This window comes from Rhinichthys klamathensis, unplaced genomic scaffold (assembly GCF_029890125.1).
Source record: "Rhinichthys klamathensis goyatoka isolate OS25496 unplaced genomic scaffold, OSU_Roscu_1.1 h1tg000200l_1, whole genome shotgun sequence".
Taxonomy (NCBI): domain Eukaryota; kingdom Metazoa; phylum Chordata; class Actinopteri; order Cypriniformes; family Leuciscidae; genus Rhinichthys; species Rhinichthys klamathensis.
In genome coordinates, this window is record NW_026606726.1 from 837342 (window position 1) to 858550 (window position 21209).

Consider the following 21209-nt stretch of genomic DNA (forward strand, 5'->3'; position numbering starts at 1 on the left):
CGAGTCCTCTTATCGATGCTCCTGCTACAAAGCTAATTTTTGTCCCGCCATAGTCTTAATTGATCTGTGAGTAATGTAGACGACAGTAGTGCGTGTGACAGGGCGCAACTGAAGCACGAGCAGAGAGAGAAAGAGCTCCGGTCGCGCGCACGCACTTTTTCTTTTCGGAGCTAGGCGAAAGTATATAAACAAGGCTTCACCATCTCCTTAGCGCTGTCTTGCTCTCTCTCCTTGTCACATATTAATCAAAATAAATCGACACGATAGTAAAAGGTCGGAAGACCATAGTTTCATGTGGAGCATTCGGAATTTTTTTTTCCTGATTTACCGCTGGGTGTGAATTGTGCTAAAATACCTTATCTTCTCTGAAGCGTTCCGCACATTCAGCTGACATAAACCACACTTTAAATAGACGAAAAAACCTATCCAGTAGGGGTGTAACGATACACAAACCTGACGGTTCGGTTCGTCCCACGGTTTTGAGGTCTCGGTTCGGTTCGGTTCATTTCGGTGTGGTGGGGGGGTTTAGAAAGCTAAAATTGCTTTTATTTTTTATTAAACAGTGCTTTAATGAACAAATTGTGTCCTTGTCTTTAAATTAATTCAATTACAAGTAAACGTTTCTCAAGGATAACAAAATTATCTGCTAATGCTGCAAACTACAGCCCTTACTTGCACATTACTATAACATTAAAGCTTAACAACAGAGCCTAGACTTTTAGCCTAAATGATATAATAATAATCAACACTCAAATAACAAATTGTATGAAAACATATAAACTGCACATAAGGCAATTTTTGCATTAACATGTTTTTACTCTAATTTGTTATTGTTATATAATAATTTACACAGTTGCTGTTATTTTCATGACAACTATTTTAAACATACATTAAATAATCAAGATATCATAAACAGGTTAAGTAAAATATAATATATAGGCTAATATATAGCATTTATTTAGTGAAAGAGTTAGCAAACCAGCAAGCTGTGGACACTGAATGACTTGCCTGAGGTAAATATAAAGCTATGTGAAAAACTAAGCGTTTTATTGACGTATTTCCGCTGTTGAAACACTGATTGAGTGTTTACACGAGTTTTGATGCCTTTCAGTAAGTATACTGTATCTTTCAACATACCTTCGGGTGTCCATTCATGTTTATTCTGTAACTGAGGAAGAGATGATCGCGCTCCGCGCTGCCGCATGCATACAGTGATATCTGTCACGCCACATCTAAGAGCGCCAAAACGGCATTTATTGTTTGCATTTCGTGATCAAATAGACATAATTTGAAAGATTACACCTTGCTTATTATCAAAAGTAACAAAACACTGAGCTTATTGCGATTATATGTGGTTAATGGTGGTTAGGCAACAGCCCTGTATTCGTTGTGTACACATAACACATGAGGTGAATGAGCCGGGGCTGGGCGGGGCAGCAGGGGGCGGGGCGTGTTCGGTTCGCCATGAGAGTATCGCGATACGCATCGTGGGTGGTGTATCGCGGTTTTTCGGTTCGGTTCAAATATCGTTACACCCCTACTATCCAGTGATGAAATGTTTTCTGTGTTGACACAAATCTTGAGGGATGTCCTTGCTGCCAGGATAATCACACAACGCGAACACATCCGATAATGACACGTCCAATTCGCGAACTAATGACTCCTTTGAACCGATTCATTTTAATGAATGGTTAAAACAACTGATATTTCCAGTCCTTCAGTTACTGATCGGATCAGTCAGAGTAAATGGAGAGAAAAAAATAGGCAGAGTAAAACTAAATATTTTTTTGAAATAATTATAATATATTATTATTGCATATATTTTATTAAATATACAATTAATACATTTAATTTGTACAGAACTATTTTCATATAGGCACCACTACAAAAATATAATTTTAATGTGTGTAAATTGTGTAATATGTGTGTAAATAATAGACCAGAAATATGACAAAATGTTTAAATATAGCCTATATATAAATTAATGTAAATGTGACCCAAAAGGCTGTTTTTGGCCGGTAAAAAATATGCTTGGCTGGTGGATTTTTTCATCTATCAGTCCCTGTGGCAGGTGAGCCAAAAAGTTAATTTCGGACCCTGATTGAAACGGAAAAAACGGAATTTGGGAAAAAATAAAACAGATTGCTTGGGCACTTTCACATTGAAAATGGGCAATACATTTCTATCTGGATAATTTAGATCAGTCGTGGGCCCTGTGTCTCATCTGGTTGCCCGTTGATGGCAACATTGCCCAAAAAGTTGCCTTGTGTATCATCACTTTAAAAGCACCGCTCACCAACATGCTTCGTTCGTTGCTCGAAAAAAGATTTGACATTTTGTTTTTAGCCCACGAAATCAACAAGGTTACCAAAGAAGTGTGTTTTTTATTGTGAGGGAAAGATAACCCTGTTCAGCTTCCCAAAGATCCCGGCGTTAGGGGAACAGTGGATGCAGTTACGTTTTTCGGTGACAAATGTTTTATAACATCTGAAACATGGAGCGGTCCCAACTGGGCGGGGAGTTAAACTGCATCAAATGTCTGTGTTTTGTTGGCAATCGGCATGCAAGTGCATATAATTTATAAACAACACGAATATAGTGAATCAAGTTATCCAGGGATAATGCAATGATGTATTGTGTGTGTTTAAATACATTTATTTAGCTGTTCCCCATAAGTGTCCATTTGTTTATTCTAAGTGTTCTTTCACGCCTGAGTGTTTGTTTCAGAACCAGGTGCGTTTTCTCCCTTGGTTCGGTTAATTTATGGCAATCGCGCTCGGATCCGCACCAAAACAACCACTCTGAGATCGCCTGAACGAGATGTTCTCGGCCCGATTGCAAACGAACTCTTGGGAAGGTTCGCTTGAGGTGTGAAAGCAATCAGACCCAACGAACCAAATGGTTTTATAATTAATAACAGGAAATGTGCTTTATAAATAGCAGTAGTGTCTGCTTATGTGAGTGAGTCTGTCTTTTATAAATCTGATCAAACTAAAGACTCTTCAGAGATATGAAGGATGCAATACTACTCTATAGATACTCAAGATTAACATGAGATTGGCAGAAACTGTGTGTGTTATGTACTCTTTAAGAATACCACGCTACTAATGGCATACACCCAGAGCGAGTTTTATTCAAGCGTGTTGCTGTTGATAGTCAGTCGTGCTTTCAATTAGCACTTGAGAAGGTAGTAGCACTACTTGAGAAGTGTGAAGAGTCTAGAAACTCCCACTTTTACAAGAGCATCAGCAGTCTCTCGACTCCAAGATGACTGACGTAAAAAAATAGAAAGGAAGGTTTATTTTTCCTCTCAGCTCCAGCTGGACTCTTCATTACACAGCGACACTGACCATGTCAAAGCTACAGCCTTATGTTTGGTTTGTTCTTTTAAATTAGCTTTCTGTGAAGAGATTTAAGAGGACAGGCCTCCCTAAAGCAGCTTCACATGACTTGAAGTATCTCTGCAAAGCACCATTCAAGTGCCCAAAATCTCTCAAGATGATTAGCCTAAAATGATGAAGCCTGTATAATAATATCTGGTCCTTCCCATCATGCACAGCAAGTCTGCTCTCAAATTATAAGTTTGGCCCTGGGATGCAGATCTTCAATGATTTATTATGCTGTCAAAATCCATCAGTTGTCTCCAGCTCAACATATTACTGGAGGAAATTATTCTGGTGTAATGCGAGCCAACCTCATACTGCAAAATTACAGAGGCGCAGACACACAGATGATGCTCAGGTGGTATGATGGGTCATTGTTATAACAAAACAATAGTGTTATTGACAGCAAAGCCATCCTCACCTGCTAATAAAAATGCCATCTTGCTATGTCAAGACACAACTGTTGCCTTTTCCCTCTGTTTGCATTAGGGCTGTCAAAATGGCTGAAAAGCTAAATTCGAATTTCTTTATTAAATATTAGCGAAATTCGAAATATATTCGAATTCTAAAGGTTAGAGGGAAAAAAGTACTGTATTGTCACCGATGACCACAAGAGGGTGCAAGCGAGCGCAAAAAAACAAATATAAACCAAATCAAGCATCGCATCTTTTATTGAAATTAAATGACATTCACTTTTTTTAAAGTGCATTAACTTTTAAATCAATTGTTCTAAATTAAATGATAATTTCCTTAATGTGCATGCAAGGAAAATTAGGTTACAATAGTGCATAAAACTGTGTTCGTGCATCTAACCTGAGAAAACACGCTTCAACAGACGCGTAATGAACACTAAATAGCAAACTGCATAAATAGCAAACAGAAACACTCACTTCTACTCACTACATCTACATAAAGTTCATCAAAAACACCAGACGCTCATCTTGATGTGCAGCGAGTGCTGAGCGCTTTCTGCTGACAGTGTTTCCAGCTGATGAACACACACGCTCATCTTGATCTGACCGATGTGCAGGTTTGGTCAAGTGTGTCGTTGCACGATGTTTCCCACGATCTAAGAGGGTTTTCGTCAGCGAGAAGCCTTTTCCCGATTTTTTTCAAATTAGCAACGCAGCCGCAACGCTGTAAATTGGATAAGCTAACAAAAACACGCCGCGTCAGTTAACCCATCATCATGTCTCGCGCATCTTGACACACCAAAAATTCAAATGCATTCGAATGTGTATGTTATTTTTAAATTCAACGAACATTTGAAATTTGAAATTTTATTTGACAGCCCTTGTTTGCATCACTTTCATTCTCTACCAAGAACTAACTGTACAGCATCTTCAAGATCAATGAAGTAAAACTTGTAAACATTCACTTTCCCTCCATAAATCCAAAGAGAGGCTCGGTTAAAGCGTGTAGGGAAGCTAGTTACAGTGACCAGGATATTTCAGCACTAGAATTTCCCTTGAGAATCTCTGGTCAATAAGCTGACAGACTGCCCTACGGGCTCAATAGCTTGTGTGTCAGCTTCCATGGCAAGGGTCATGCATTTAAAACTTGCTCAAGTAATATTAGGAGAGCAAAATAATTAAATTCAGCAAGAATGGGAACTTCGACCGGGAATTAACAGTAAGGATGACCAGCTAACCCGGGGCCGGTGTAAGAGTGTTTTGTGTTGCAGATTCTGGTGATTAGTCACCAAGACAATGTCTTCTAACTGGCTAAAATAGATGGCTTTGCCAAATTTGCAAAAAAATGACTTGTGATCATCTTAAATTCAGACTACAAAAACATTTAATAATAATATTAATATTGTTATTATTTCTCACCAGCGACATTCCAGTAGATGGACAGAAGTAAATTATCCAGAGTTTGTGTAGAAACACAGCCATAACTTTGCTGCAAATTAGACAACCATTCACAGGGACAACTCTATAGTACAGACCCTGTAGTTGGACCTGCCCTTGACCCTGATGAGACATAATGTTGTTACACAATACTCATAAATCTGATGTTTAATTTTAGCTAGAAAGTAATGCAAGCGCCTGGGTGCACCGGTCACAGGGTCATACCCCCCCAAATACAACCATGTCTATCTGACAAACAACCCCAGCAGAAACCAATGAAAAACTGAGTCCCACACTGGTTGAAGCTAGTTTAATTAGACTAAGTGCACTTTCTAATGCATAGTACTGACCTTTTAACTCCTGAGCATTACTGACTTTTGACAGCAATTATCCTCCAGAAAGGAAGTGTATTTGAATAATGGTGTAACATACATGACACAAATCTGCCAAAACTGTACAATATCCAGACCAATGGGTGACAGATGCGTTTTGTTCTTCTGTCCAAAGAATTGTGTCTATTTGTCTACCCAGATAACAGGGAACGTTCTCAGAACTTTGGCTAACATTCTGTCGAGGTTCTCTCGAGTTCTTAATAGAATGTTCAGAGTTATCCAGTCTTTAATAATGTTGTCAAATTGTTATCATAAAAGTATTATTTACACATCCTTCATTAAATGTTATTTTCTGAAATGTTTTGATTGGATGATTGTCTAATGTTTTTTAAACATTACTACTTGTTTCAGAACGTTAAGAACACATTCAAAAGTAACATTCCCATCATTTTTCCAAAATTATACATTTGAATGTTCCATTTACATTTGCATAACCCAAAGAAAGTTTTAAAAACTGGACGTTTGGGATGTGCACACCATTTTTGTATTTTTTTTACTTTTCATTGAATTTTCAGAGAACATTAAGAAATAATGTTTTCAAAACGTGAAGGTTTAGTTTATCCAAAAATGAAAATTCTGTCATAATTTACTCACCCTCATATCGTTCCAACCCCCGTAAGTCTTTCGTTCATCTTTGGAACACAAACGAAGATCTTTTTGATGAAATCTGAGAGCTTTCTGTCCCTCCATTGACAGTCTACTCTACGCAACTACCACTTTCAAGCTCCAGAAAGGTAAAGACATCATTAAACTAATCCATGTGACTTCATGAATTTTATGAAGCGACACGAGTGCTGTTTATGCAAAAAAAGACCACTTTATTTACAAAATATTAATCTCCAAACCGCGTTCACGAGAGAACCATGACGCATGCGTGTTGCATTGATGCGAGAGCAGACGTTCCGTGAACGTGCTTTGGAAATTAATATTTTGTAAATAAAGTGGTAAATTATGTTTTTTTATTGCACAAACAAAGCACTCGTGTCGCTTCATAAAATTGAGGTTAAATCACTGGAGTCGCATGGACTACTTTAATTATGTCTTTACTACCTTTCTGGAGCTTAAAGGCCCCCTGAAATCAAAATTTAGGTTTAGCTTTTAGTATGAATATGTTAGCCTTAAGGTTATGAATAAGCTTGTGTGATCCAAAACAATGACAAAAATTCGCATTTAGGAGATAAGTATTCAAAACTTACAGTCTCTCACTTCCGCTAAAATGGATCAGAGATTTTTATGAGATCACCGCGGACTTCAGCTTCTCATCACATCTTCTGTCCAATCAAATGCTCTCTAGAATTTTAAGCTCCGCCTCCTATGCTATACCACCAGGCCAAAGCGACCGTTGACACGTCACGGAGCAATATGGGTTGTTCGGTTGCTCAAACGCTTGAGTTTTATTCCGTTTTCCAACTGTACGTTGGTTAAGAACGAAATGGCTAGAATTTATTCACAGTTCACACCTCTATTGAATCTAATTCGCTCGGATTCGCTTCCACGGTGCTGTTAATGTCAAGTACGACTTGCAGTCTGTGAGTTAGACTGAACGCTATTGGCTATTTGAAAAGGGGGAGGGGTCATTCAATATGTCCCGCCTTAGCTTCCTGTTTCAGTGGAAATTGCGTCAAATCATCATACAACGCCGCGCGTTTCAAGGCACTTCAGTGGGACTTTAAAAGTGGTAGTTGCGTAGACTGTCAATGGAGGGACAGAAAGCTCTCAGATTCTATCTATCCTGCTGGATTAGCACAACTCAGTCCTAACAATGATCTCTCTGGGCTGCACTCAGGGAATGAAACCCAACACTGGCATTACTCCTTATAAGCAATATATTGGGGGATGAGGCCAGCCCGCCCAGAAAGCCCACAGGACAAAGTGTTCTCTGTATTTAAGAGTAAAAATCCACCTCTGCTCGACCCCCACTGAGTTCATCAAGATATGTTCGGGTTGAAAACAACTCCAGAGACAAAAACCTCTGAAGTCAGCAATACCGTGTAATCAGTGACAGAAAATCAAGGAATGGCAACTGAGTAGGCAGTTAACACTTGCCGTGCCCTGGCACATTAGTTTTTCTTTGTCGGTGTATGAGAATGAGAGGACATGGTTAGAGGTTAGGTGAGAAAGACACTTCGGCACATTAATTATGTTTGTAAGTGGAGAAGTCTGTCCTCCTTAGGACAATTCAAGGTGGAACAACAACTATGATTAACGATCAGCAAAACAGAACTGTGCCACACAGCAAAACTGTGAGACTGTCAATGACGACTGGCATCAGCGTAATCTAGCCTACATCTCCCTATTGATCGCTGTAGTATAATAAATTACACTATTTAGACTGCCAAATAACTTTAAATATAAGGCTTAAAGCTATAGTAATGGTTACTAATATTATTAATCAAATATTCATAATGCATATTATGTTTTTATTGTTGTAGTTTAAGGATATTTTTTACTAGTATTGTGAAAAACATAACATTAATATCGTTATCAGCACTCTAAAAGTATATAAAAATCTACATATTTGGTCGTAAAAATAACAATATGTCAAACTCTGGTAAACGAACACATTTGAACTGATAAATGCATAAATACCAATAAGCTCTTTGTGACACACACTCGTCACAAGCGTTAAATAATTCTACCTGAAAGCACATGAATTTGCGCTGGTTCCGCCCAAGCAATATTCATATTGTGCATAATTAGCCAGATTATCCATATACTGTATATCTGATTGTACAGATTGTATGGCTATTACCCTTAATGCCAAACTTTATTACATTTCGCCATTATAGTGTAGTCATCTAATAAAATAAATAAACAGACCGAAGGACGAGTATGCAGTGATCAAATAGGTTAACGTTACGTTTACAAATATTTGCGCAATTAAAAAACATCGCAAATCCCTGAGAGAAATCGAGGAACTTTAATAATTATAATACGATCAAAAACAATATGGCTATTGTTTTCTATTAAAGATTAAATGTGTACTCTAATTATAGTACACTGATAATTAAATTATTATATAGATCATCAAAACAATTCCCGGCACGAGGAGTGGCGTGGGTAACAAAGAAACTACGATCACTTTCATTGAAGTCCTTTGACTTTCAAGTTCATGCAGTTCATTCTAAGGTAAAAAAAAAAAAAAAATCTTCCAGAGATTAACTGATCTGAACAAAGAAAGTGCACTTCACAAAAGCCTGTCCACACACCCATCTATCCCTCATAATGATCTTACCGTCTAAATCCCTGAAAAGACGACGGCCACGACATCCGTGATTTCTTCAGACCCGGTCGGTGACCCGTATCCACCGCGTAGGTTCGGTCCATTTTCCCCGGTGCTTTCAGGTAAGCTATGTGTCGATGTGTGTGAGAATATCCCACTGTCTCCCCCTCTCTCGCTCGCTCTCTCTTCACTCACTGATGTGTACTGAGAGTTTCTGTGCTACAGACTAGAGGCTGCTGCCTCCGCAAATGTTAAGGAGGAGCGCGCGCATCATCTCCACACTGATGCTGCCGGTCACTTTCCCGCTCAGCAGGAGCGACCGTTATTTTAAACCGTCACTGACTCTGAGGAAAAGCGACTTAGGATAAGACGCCTCTAATATTTAGCACCTCATCTTCATAACAAGATGAATAACTTTAAGTAAGGTAAAAAAAATATAATAAAAATCATAGGAAGCACATCTTGTCAGGCAAAAATACTGTAATTGACTATTATTGAATCTCAAACTGACAGGTAGACAGAATCTTTATCAACTATCAAGTAGACTAGGCCATATCGAAATAGCCTAGCCTAGGCTATATCGAAGTAAAGTAATCACTACAACTATCATACTTTGTTAATTTAAGGAACGTTTTTAGCAATAAAAAACAGGAAACAGTTTAAAATACCCCTTTGTAGCTTTTAATGTGTTTATTAGCATGGGGTTTGTCTATATCCTATTGTAGTTTACTCCTAAAAGTTGAAAAATATACAAAAAAAATTAGCAATTAGCTATCAAAACTTAAAATTTTGCGTTTTAATGACTTTACCGGATTTAACTTGCTGAGATCACTCAAATATACAAAGTTGTCACTTAATACAGCTTCACATTTCAAGTTTATTAAACTTAAAAGGCAGCAAAAACCCTTACTTTATATTGAAAACTTTTTTTTAAAATGTACACAGATTAAAATTTTAAAACCCGAAAAATGTGTTGACTCATCTCCACTCAATAATTAAGGATAAAATGGTTTCTAAAATGAGAACATCTGCTCTTAAATTATAGAGTGGTGCAGGGATGACGTAAATTTGTAGGCCACCCCATAACTTAGCATCACACTGGTTCCCCCGACAAATACCAATAGGCTTTTGGATTATCACAAAAAATAATCTCTGTGATCAACAAAAGTTAATAATATTTATGTTTTGTCCAAGAAAATTTTCACAAATGAACACAACTTTTATGAATTTTGAAGCTTAAACACAATCGCCAGAAGTAAAATGCTAAAGGTATAGGCTATAAACTAACTAAACCACGGTCCCACGACTTTAACGTCATCAGCACAAAGAAACATGTTAGAATGGTTTGCAAGAGCATGATTATAAACACCACGAGGCTGCAAAAGTGGACTGAGTTCACATGTGCGGCGTGATGGCGTTTAAAGTCCCTCTTTAGTCAACAATTTTATCCCTTAAAACTCATCTTTGATCACCGAAATAACATATTTAAAAAAAAAAAACCTTGCAAAAATGTACACCCTTGCCTCATTTAGTATATGCGGTTCTATGAATATGCAAATGAGCTCCGCCTCCACTCACTCACTCAGCTCAGAGATCCACTGCTTGATGATCACACGTTGATCTGATTGGTTACAAGGTCGTTTGTGACGTCAGAAACACCAGCGATTTCAAACCGTGTTTTTGAGACTGTCTTTGGTTCACTGCAGTTTTAAGCAGAAAATACTCAGCAATGGTGTTTGTCTTAAAGCATATTAAAAACACCACATAGACAAATAAACAACATTAAAAGGTTGATTTTCACCACAGGGACTTTAATGTCTCCGACTGCCTCTGTAGTCCCATTTAGCCACTTGTTAGCAACCGCCTTTTTCCAGACACGGGTAATACTGATGTATTTCATGTCATAGAATAAAACATGAAAGTGTCTTGAGCTTGTGTTCACCACAGACCTTATTTCAGCCATTTAACCAAAAACTCATTCAAAAAACCCATTCACTTCGGGACGATAGAACTCGTTTCCGGGTTTTAGCCTATAAAAATGCATCATCCCAGCACTACTCTATAAATACCCGTCTCTGACTAGCAATAACATGTACAAATCCTGATTCATGGCTGTAATGTAAACTTTAGACTATTCGCTCATTTCTATTAAAAATGTATATACAAATAATATCTCTAAGCCAAACTTACTATTTTAATAAGAAATATGTCAAAACTAGTTATTTCATGGCACAGTTAACTAACATTTTCCACCGAAATTGTGGGTGGGCTCTTGAGACCAAATTTTCTTATGCAAATAAAGTTTACTGTAGGCTGACTGATTTTCATAAGTTGATAAGTTTCATGATTGAACTGAATAATGGATATATGTCTGGTAGAGGAAATCAAAGCACCTACCGGTTTAACGTTTGTGTGCGCTTTGTGCTCTGTGAGCTTGGGAAGATAGAATATGGAAATTATTTTTTTTCAGTTATGAATCTGCATGCGTGAGTCAGACAGACAGAAGTAAATCTTTCAAGGGAATAAAAGAGACCACATTAAATGTAATGACACTGGTTGTGTGGATGGTTGTCAATGATATTGATAATCCATGAGATGTTTTTCTGATGCATCAAATTAAAGATTCACAAACTGACCTCCTTCTTTGAACACGCCCAAGACAGGACCCTTCTTACAGGGGGAGACTACAACCAGTCCTCAAAAAAGGCATATGTCACAGTGATTTATTCAGTCAAGCAACTTAGTGAGGTCAGGTGTAAGTTGAACATGGATTTACCCTAAATATATGGATTTATTAAAGGTGCAGTATGTGAGATTGACAACTACCAGTTGAAATAGGAAATATTGCAGTCAAAATTCAAAATATTGGAGATAACTGTGACGTCAAAACTCGGAAGTCTAATATACCAGTGGTTCCCTCCAGATTTTCCTATGGGGTTTTTCAATATAGGAGTAAAAAAAGGTATGTGGTAAACATAGCTTGACGATACTTGGACGTTTAATCCTACAATGTAAATCGCACACACTCACACCATTCTTATCTAGTTACTTATTAGAAACATAATTATTTTTAATTAAACATAAAATTGACATTTCTCGATATTGGTGCGTGAAATTTACATACAGAGCAAAACGTCCAAGTATCACCAAGTTATGTTTACCGGCACAGACCTCTTTTGTTTTCAGCGTGAATGACGCGGAAAAACACACAAAACACATCTAAAGTGGGAAAGAGCTTTGAGATTGACTGTACAACTAGATTTAAAAAGAAAGAAGAGGTATATTTTTAGACTGCTGAAATCGTTGCAATTCATAGAAACAGGAAATTTCATGAAATGTGGATTTGCAGTTATCATTTGGTGTCAATATGCTGAATTTAGTGGTAAAATCATACCCTATATATTGTATTGACAACTCATCAATTCAATATTTACCATCGTATATTCTGCATAATTGGATGTTTTTAAATAAACACTGACAAAAAACTATACAAGATTTAGTGATGGACGATTTGATGATATAGGCTATATAACATTGATATAAGTGATCACATGGATTTAGACCTATATTATATTTATATAAAGCGTTCACAGGCAAATTTGCTTTATGTATTTCCTCGGCGTCGAAATCAGGCTCATATAAATGTGAGGAAACAGGATTCCTGCTGCATTTCAATATCCATAATCACTGGATCTCTGGTAAGTTGTAAGGAACACTATATCGAGTCCAAGCTTTAGTTTAAACTGATAATAGTTTGTAGCAGTTTCCTCTATTAAATCCAGTCACACAGCAGCTCTTCTGCCACTCAGTCGGGAAAGTGACATCAATGCATAACCTCTATACTGAAAAACTAGCATGTGAATAATCTGTGTAATTGGGAATGTGCAAATGCAGAGCCATAATTTACATCACAACGCAAAGAACAAACTCAAAAATCAGTTTTTTATGCTTTACATGGAGCGTGACGCATGGTCTATTTATTACATGCCAAAGCATGCACAAACTTCAGAACGAATCCCAGATGTATTCACATTCAATTGGCAGAATATGACTCACCAGACACATAAAAATTGTATTCCGGTCCACGGCTGATTCAGGCTGCTGATACGATGCCACTCCAGCACAGCATGGCTTCGGCAAGAGACAAATTCCTATTTCCATACGTCTGTAAAACCTTTTCAGAATTTAGATATGCAAGGTTGTATCTATAGAACCCCAAAATCAGTTAAGGTCAGCTATAATGAAAGGTGTTTAGGATTGTTCATGCTTCCCTGACATGAAAGTGCACAGTTCAGTAGAATCAGTGTTGAAGCTGATTTAAACAATCATGGTGTCAGGCCAACGGGCCAGTCAGATCGACCCAATCAGCAGCAGATGTGAAACCATGTTGAAGAAACTCAGTGAATTATAAATGAACCATGCTTGGGGCCAAACTAGACAATATATGAAGGAAACTTCTTTAGAAAGCAGCACAAATCTCCTCTGGAGTTTGTACAGGTCAGAAAATCTGTAATGCAATCGCAAGAAAGTGCGTCAGGTATTCTATTAATTTCACTTTAAGGGCGAATGACTTTGTGACATTTAAACTGAACGTCTGTGATTCAGAGCCTGACAGGAAATTACTCTCTCACTCCCAACAATGTGAATAGATCCAACAGTGTTTTCTCTGTGGGGGAACGTAAGAGAAGACATAAAAATAAAATCTGTCCTTGGTTCTAAGCGGCACTTCCATCTTTTCATATAACCTTGTAAACTATTAGACGTTAATGGAAGGAGATTGCACCCAGTCAATAAGGTTTGATTGAATCCTGCCACACTGAAACACTACATTAGTGCACGACTAGTTTGGTCTAAGAATAAAATGTAGCTCCAAGATGACGCAGGTTTTCAATGAACAGCCATGGGAGGAAATTGATTGTGAATGGTGGGGTGCCACTGATTTCGCTTTGTTATAGAATAAGACCATATTTGTATGATGCCAGCTAATGAAGAACGCCAGTTATCTCAAATTACTAGTAGAATCTTTAATATGCAAGAACTTCTAAAGACAAACATGAAGTCAATGCTAATGAAATATTCATGCTGATTCTATATTGGCCTGATAAAACTCTGTACAGTAGTATGTTAAACTTCAGTCTATCAACATCTAAGCCCTAAACAACCTCATCTAAAAATGCCAGGCATCACAGCTGAAATACAACCCTATATATAAACTAAATATTTACAGGAATAATGGTTGAAAAAATAAAACCTTTAGTTTTTAGTAGTAGATTTAGTGTTTTCAATAGTATCCGCTGTATAAAGCTCCTAGATCATTTATAATTTTTCACAGGTTATATTGTCGGGTGTTTTTTATCTGCTGAAATTTACTGGAAAGATCATTTTTTGCAGTGTTTCGTCAGCAGAATCATCAAAAAACACATTAGATAACAGTACAACCCACTGAAGAGATCACAGCCTCGCTTTCATTCCTGTTAAAAATCAAAGATGTCGCTGCTGTGAATAAGGTCTGTTGGATCAAGATGAACACAGTTCCTCAATGTTATTTACATATTTAAATATACAATTTATTTAACATATGAAGAGTTTGGTTCCAAAACGCGATAAACGGCATTAAAAAAAAAAAAAATTGTTACTGCAAAAATCAGTATTGTATCTGGTTGGTATTGAAAAGTCAATGTTTAATTTTAAGTAAAATGCGATATCTGCCGTGTTATTCAGTCATGTTTTCTCCCTTTCTTTCCAAACCGCGACAAACGCCAGTCTTCCTTCTCTGCAGAATGCGATATATCCGCTCTCAACCAATCACAACGCACCATTCCACGCAATGTAAACAGTAACGGCAGCGCCTTAAATACACCCGGCTTCCTAGTTTTTCTTATCTATTTTGTACTTTTCGATCAACAAACAAACAAAAAAATTAATAATTTTGACGGCATTGATAAACCTGTGGTTGTTTCTGCGGTGGGTAAGAAACGTAAGGCATCGAAATCGAATCATTTACGTGAGGAGATTAAGAAGATGAGGCACTCTGGAGGAGGAAAAATGTTTTCAATCTTCTTTACAGTTCTTAATAAAAATATTATACTAATAAACTTACGTTGTTGTGTATTTTCAACAGTTTGAATATGAAAAAAAAACTTGTATATTGATTCAATGGATTAATTGCATTTTGAATTTTAAAAAAAAATGGATTTATTGCATTTTTGGGGGAAAAATAATCCGTTTTTATAATAAATCTTTGAAAATCAAAACCTGGATTTAAATTTTTTTTTTGTTATTATGACCTACAAATGCTATGTGAAAGTTTGAAACAGAAAATGGTGGTTTTCATCTTCCACTTTCTTGGTAAAGAAAACACATTTTTACTCAAATTAATCTAAATGGATTGATTGCGTTTTGGAACCAAACTCTTCATATTTCATGATTAATTATATCACACTTCAAAGGGAAATTGAATTTACCATTGTGTGAGGTTGAGAAACAAAATTTAACAAAACTGAAATGCATGGCTTTTCAATACCACTTCTGTTTACAAATTTGTTCCAAACTGAGAAGCAGCTCCTAAAGCTCACAGTGTACTTTAAATAAAATTTGAGCAAGACTATAAGAACACGATGCAACCCTACCCTGAATCTTGGGCTCTATTGCCTGTAAGCAACCACCCACAAAGTTCTCCACAAGAAAGCAGAGCTCGATTTGTCTGCAGTAAAGGTGAGAATCTAGTGTGAAACAGTGAACAGTGAGGACTACAAAAATATAAGACGCAAGAACATTCACACATAAATCCCATTGTATATTGCTGCGGATACATTAAGAGAAACTGATCTTAAGGCACAAATTCTCTTTCATCCATCAGCGTACGGCCCTGGAGAGACACCCTTCAGCTGTGCCTCTTTAAAGAGTCCATCAAAGAAAGAACAGGCTGCATAGAGATGATAAGTGACAGAAAAACAGCGACATTGGACAAAACGTCAAAGTGTGTTCTAATCTATCCCTCCCACCAAAGAACTTCTCACTCTAAACAGGATTTGAAGAGCTAGTAGTAAAGCCAATCATTCCTGAAGGGTTAGGAGTCGATTTTATCGCCATGCCCGTTTCATTCTTACATTTATATTATGATGAAACACCATTGCTGAGTGTTTTTACAAAGACTCCCACAATGTTTTCTTCACAAATAACCTTGTGGGTTGAAAAAATAATGGTGCACTGAAACGATTTAAAAGCAATTATTTTTATGTTATGATGACGGATACCCAATGGTTGTTGATACTGTATAGTTATGGGGGGGGAAAACAGCATTCAGACTCAAATCAGAATTTATATTAGGGATGCACGATATATCGCCACCATATCGGTATCAATGTTCATTTTTAATGTTATCATTATCGGCCTGATAAGAAAATGTGGCCAATATCTTAAAAAAGACGATAAATAATGTATTATTTCCTTCAGCTGAGACTCTTCAGATGTGCAACTGTTTACATGATGGTTCTGAATTGCTTTAAATATGATTGAAATAACTTCAAAATGGAAAATCAGTTCAGTGCAACATGTGCAGCGCAAGTCTGTCATATCAGCTACATAAAAATATAATGAGAAGAACGTCATAATTGTGTGTTTGGGACATGGCTTTTAATGGTGAGACTTTTGTTTTTATAACCAAGCTGTCAAAAATTATCGAAAAATTGGGATTTAGATGTATTTTTTTAGATCGGCTTTCAAATATATAGAATTATCGGTTATCGGTATCGGCCAAAATTGTATTTAATTTATGACTCACCAGTCCACATAATTTATTTAAACAGCATAAATGTGTTAAAGAAACCAGTAGCTGTGCAACCCCTACTGAAATGTCCATATTCTATGCATCCACACAAAAGGCATGATCTGTTTTGGCTCACCTGCCGGTGTCAGCAGATGTGATGGCGATGAGCGGGGGGATGCGCAGAGCCAGGGTGGTGGGACGGGCGATCGACTCACTCTCTCTGCTGTTCCAGTCATGTTGCTCGGCTAGCCGGAAGACCAGCGGGGGAAGCTGAAGGGTTCGACTGGAGCGTCTGCGCACTTGGATGTGCTCCATGCCTGGCGGGACGCCTTCCTCTGCCTCGGCTCCTGGGTACTCTGGGGACCCATCGCACACCTGGCACAACACAAACACACACTTACCGTTTACTAGCGCTCAGGCTTCCACAGAGCTGTGTGGAATAGATCAGACACAGACTAAGAAGGTGTTGAGTGCACAGGCCTACAGATGTGTCTTGGGGTTATGATATTCTGAATGTTCCTATACAATCTGACTTCTGACCTACACTCACCTAAAGGATTATTAGGAACACCTGTTCAATTTCTCATTAATGCAATTATCTAATCAACCAATCACATGGCAGTTGCTTCAATGCATTTAGGGGTGTGGTCCTGGTCAAGACAATCTCCTGAACTCCAAACTGAATGTCAGAATGGGAAAGAAAGGTGATTTAAGCCATTTTTAGCGTGGCATGGTTGTTGGTGCCAGACGGGCCGGTCTGAGTATTTCACAATCTGCTCAGTTACTGGGATTTTCACACACAACCATTTCTGGGGTTTACAAAGAATGGTGTGAAAGGGGAAAAACATCCAGTATGCGGCAGTCCTGTGGGCGAAAATGCCTTGTTGATGCTAGAGGTCAGAGGAGAATGGGCCGACTGATTCAAGCTGATAGAAGAGCAACTTTGACTGAAATAACCACTCGTTACAACCGAGGTATGCAGCAAAGCATTTGTGAAGCCACAACACGCACAACCTTGAGGCAGATGGGCTACAACAGCAGAAGACCCCACCGGGTACCACTCATCTCCACTATAAATAGGAAAAAGAGGCTACAATTTGCATCCTCATCATCATCCTCATCGAATCATTTCAAATTGGTTTCTTGAACATGACAATGAGTTCACTGTACTAAAATGAAGTTACATCTGTTTGCCCACCGCGGCACCGCCCCCCACTGTCGATTTGATTTTTTATATATATAAAATCATTTAGTTCAGTTAGAGAACAGACACTATTAAACTGAACATGTCTGCTTAATAAATCGTGAGCCGAACAAGAGTCGCCGCACAGATCAGCAACAGGAGCTGACTGACAAGATAACTGCGGAATATTTGGTGGCAAAGCGAAATGTAAAAGCGCCTATTTAAGCGAATTTTGTTGTTGTGTTTTTCATTAAGAATAATAGAATAATGAACTAACCATTCAAGTCATCCGCCCCGAATTGCCGCTTATTTGAAAATGAAACTAAAATGTGCACGGCCACACGTGTCAACGGGCGCGGAGCGAGCAGAACAGAGCGAGCGTTTTCAGTTTATTCCTATAGAAAAATTCTCTCTCTGTTCTGCTCGCTCCGCTCCGGTTGACATGTGCGGCCGTGCACATGCTAGTTTCATTTTCAAATTAGCGCCAATTCAGGGCACAATAACATTATGAATCCCATTTTACGTTTGCCTTTAAATTTAAAAGCCCCCGCCGGTGATACCGTTATCACCGGTGTTGTCACACGTCAATTAACCGGTGGGCAAATATCCTCACCGTCACATCCCTAATTGGAATACTTGATCACTCGAGCTTCACTTCACAGCGTCATCAGCTGCGCTCAAAGGATCTGCCCTTATGTTGTTAAAGTTTGTTTATTTAAGAAATTCATAATAAATAATAATAAAGCAAGATACCCCGTTGAAATATGTAAGATGTGTGGTTTATATAAACTGGCCACGTCTCATTGACATTGAGACGTGGTCTGGGAACCACAATGATTTTCTCGTATTTGAGGCGTGGTTTACGAATGCCCAGAGCCGTTTATTGGGTGCTACGAATGTCTATCAAATGCGCCTGTACGCTCATAGCCAATCATTTCAATTATACCAGATGGCGTATGTAGAGCGACAGAAATTAGGCGAGGAAGAAGACGATGGGTCAGAGATTTATGTGTACACGATGACGTATGGATCTAAGGCTGCATCGAAAGGTAACTTCACGTCTGCTGCCATGTTGGATCCATAGGTATAAACAAACTGCTTCGGTGTGTGGCATAGACGTCGTCATCGTCTTGCTGCTCCCTCCCCGTTCTGTGATTGGTCCCCTCGCTGAGGCGAAAATTTGGTCCATGGTATCCAGACTGCCTAGCAGCGTGAATAAAATCGCGCTGCGCAAAGGCAGTGTGGGGAAACCCAGGCTAAAGGTAAAGTATAAATTAAAATGATTGTGACCGATGTGAAGGGGGAGGAGAATTGATACGTGCGTCACGTTTAGTCGATAAAACACTTCCTCATAGGAGACACCTGTGTGACTCCTCTGGAAGCTCCTCACTCCTCGATCCTCGCGGTGCAATTAGAGAATTGAGATGTCCTTCAAGTTGGCTGAGCTTGATAGGTTTCCGGGTCATAGGATGGAGGACGGAGGAGCGAGGAGACGAGGGGGGATATTGAGAAGCACACAATGTTTGTTCGTTGGCCAGAGGAGAACTGAGCGACTGAGTCTGGTTTCTCCCAAGGGGTTTTTCTCCATTCTCTCGCCTGATGGAGTTTTGGTTCCTTGTTCGCCTTTGTTGCCATTCGCTTTTGGCTTGCTTAGTTAAGGAAATTTAATTTAATATTCAACAATATTATTGATCTGTCTGCATTGACACCATTACATGAGAACTGTACTCAGGGGTGCGGCCAGGGATTTTGGGCCCCATGAAAAAATAGGTACTGCTGCACCCGTTCAATTAATAAAATCGATTTATGGGGCCCCTAAAAGTGTGTGGGCCCTTAGAATCGTCCTAACTTTTCCCCCCTTAGCGGCGCCCCTGACTGTACTGAGCTGGACGATGACATCACGGTTTTCTCCAGAGCGGCTTTATATGTAAATGAACTAAATTAATAACTTTTTTACAACAAAAATGAAACATCACTGAACTTACTTAAGCTGGACTGTGACGCTATTTTCTCCTGGAAACAAACTTTGTTGCATTATTTCACTGTTATCTCTGTAAAGCTGCTTTGAAACAATCTGTAGTGTAAAAAGCGCTATATAAATAAAGGTGACTTGACATGATGGTTTGAGTTTGAGTATTTATATTCAATTCACATTTATTTGTATAGCGCTTTTCTCACAATAAACATCGTTTCAAAGCAGCTTTACAGAAAATCCACATTACAATTTAGAGTGATCTGTTATTAGAGGAAACTGTCTTGATATGCATTTCAGAAATGTACATATATAACAGTTAGCTAAAAAATTATTAATTTAAACAATGTAATAATTTAAGGCAGAAACAATGAGCTCATTGAAGATTATATAAATGACTAAGGGGCAGGAAACTACACACACTCTTCCCAGATCAGCCTGTTCTTAAAGTACCAAATCAAAAAGGGAAGATAAAATGACGCAAGCATCATGAAATGCATTCGTTTACGCCATGTGTCGATTTCCGAGACATTTCAGTTTCTCCTTACTCAAATGTCTCAGAATCTCTCAAAATGTGTTCTTACTCAAGAAGCTGTGTGGGAAGGATCAAAATCATAATAAAAGCATAATACTGTAATAAATAAGACCTAAAGCACATCCCAACCCCCCATTATATTTGAAAGCCAATAACCAATATATATGCCAATAAATCTAAATCCAAATATTTATATAATGTTTCAGAGCCTGCTTACAAAACAAAAGTCTCACCATTAAAAGCCCTCTCCCAAACATTTCAACATAAATCAAACTAATTTCTTTTACACTCCTATGATCAACTTTCCTTACCAAAAAACAAACAAATAATTCTTATCGGCTTTAATATATCGGCCAAATGATAACGATAACATCAAAAATGAACATATCGGAGGATACCGATATGGTGGTCGATATATTTTGCATCCCTAATAACAATGTTTTTTTTTTCTTTATTTAACTAAAAAAAAAGGCAGTACGCCAAATGCTATCATGATATATTTCCTATATGATCCTAAAATAGGCTTCCTTTTCACCAGGCAAAATCTGATTTTAGGGTGAAATATGACTTGGATTTGTTCTTGACAAGCTTCATGAGATTCATCCTGGTATAAATAGATTTGCAGAAAATGAGTTGGTGGTTATAATGGAGGCACGACCCCAAGATGAATTTCCAAATTAAGTAAATTAATTTCCTTAAAGAGTATGTCAAACCTCTTGGGATTCTTGGGGCTATGAGTCTAAATTTAATCAGCCCAGAGATGGTCCTTTATTGTGTCATTTCGGTAAAAACTTTGAAAAAAGAAAAGGTTCTCTTAATGGAAAAAACATCCAACAAATACATTATAAATTTAGCTATCTTGTCATATTTTTGTAATGCACTGAATTTAATATTTTCCATGAG

At 38.0% G+C, this 21209-nt stretch overlaps 1 protein-coding gene across 4 annotated transcripts in view; it reads right to left on the minus strand.

The window, feature by feature from the left end:
- Positions 1-21209, minus strand: part of LOC130096592 (cAMP-specific 3',5'-cyclic phosphodiesterase 4D-like) — a 336854-nt gene that overhangs the window by 242933 nt on the left and 72712 nt on the right. For 2 of the 4 annotated variants that reach the window (XM_056263143.1, XM_056263145.1), the window contains exon 3: positions 16753-16991. In XM_056263143.1, the coding sequence (XP_056119118.1) occupies positions 16753-16991 (239 nt within the window). Of the gene's footprint in view, positions 1-8860; positions 9041-16752; positions 16992-21209 lie in introns of those variants that run through there. The other 2 variants (XM_056263151.1, XM_056263147.1) reach the window with 1 other exon arrangement.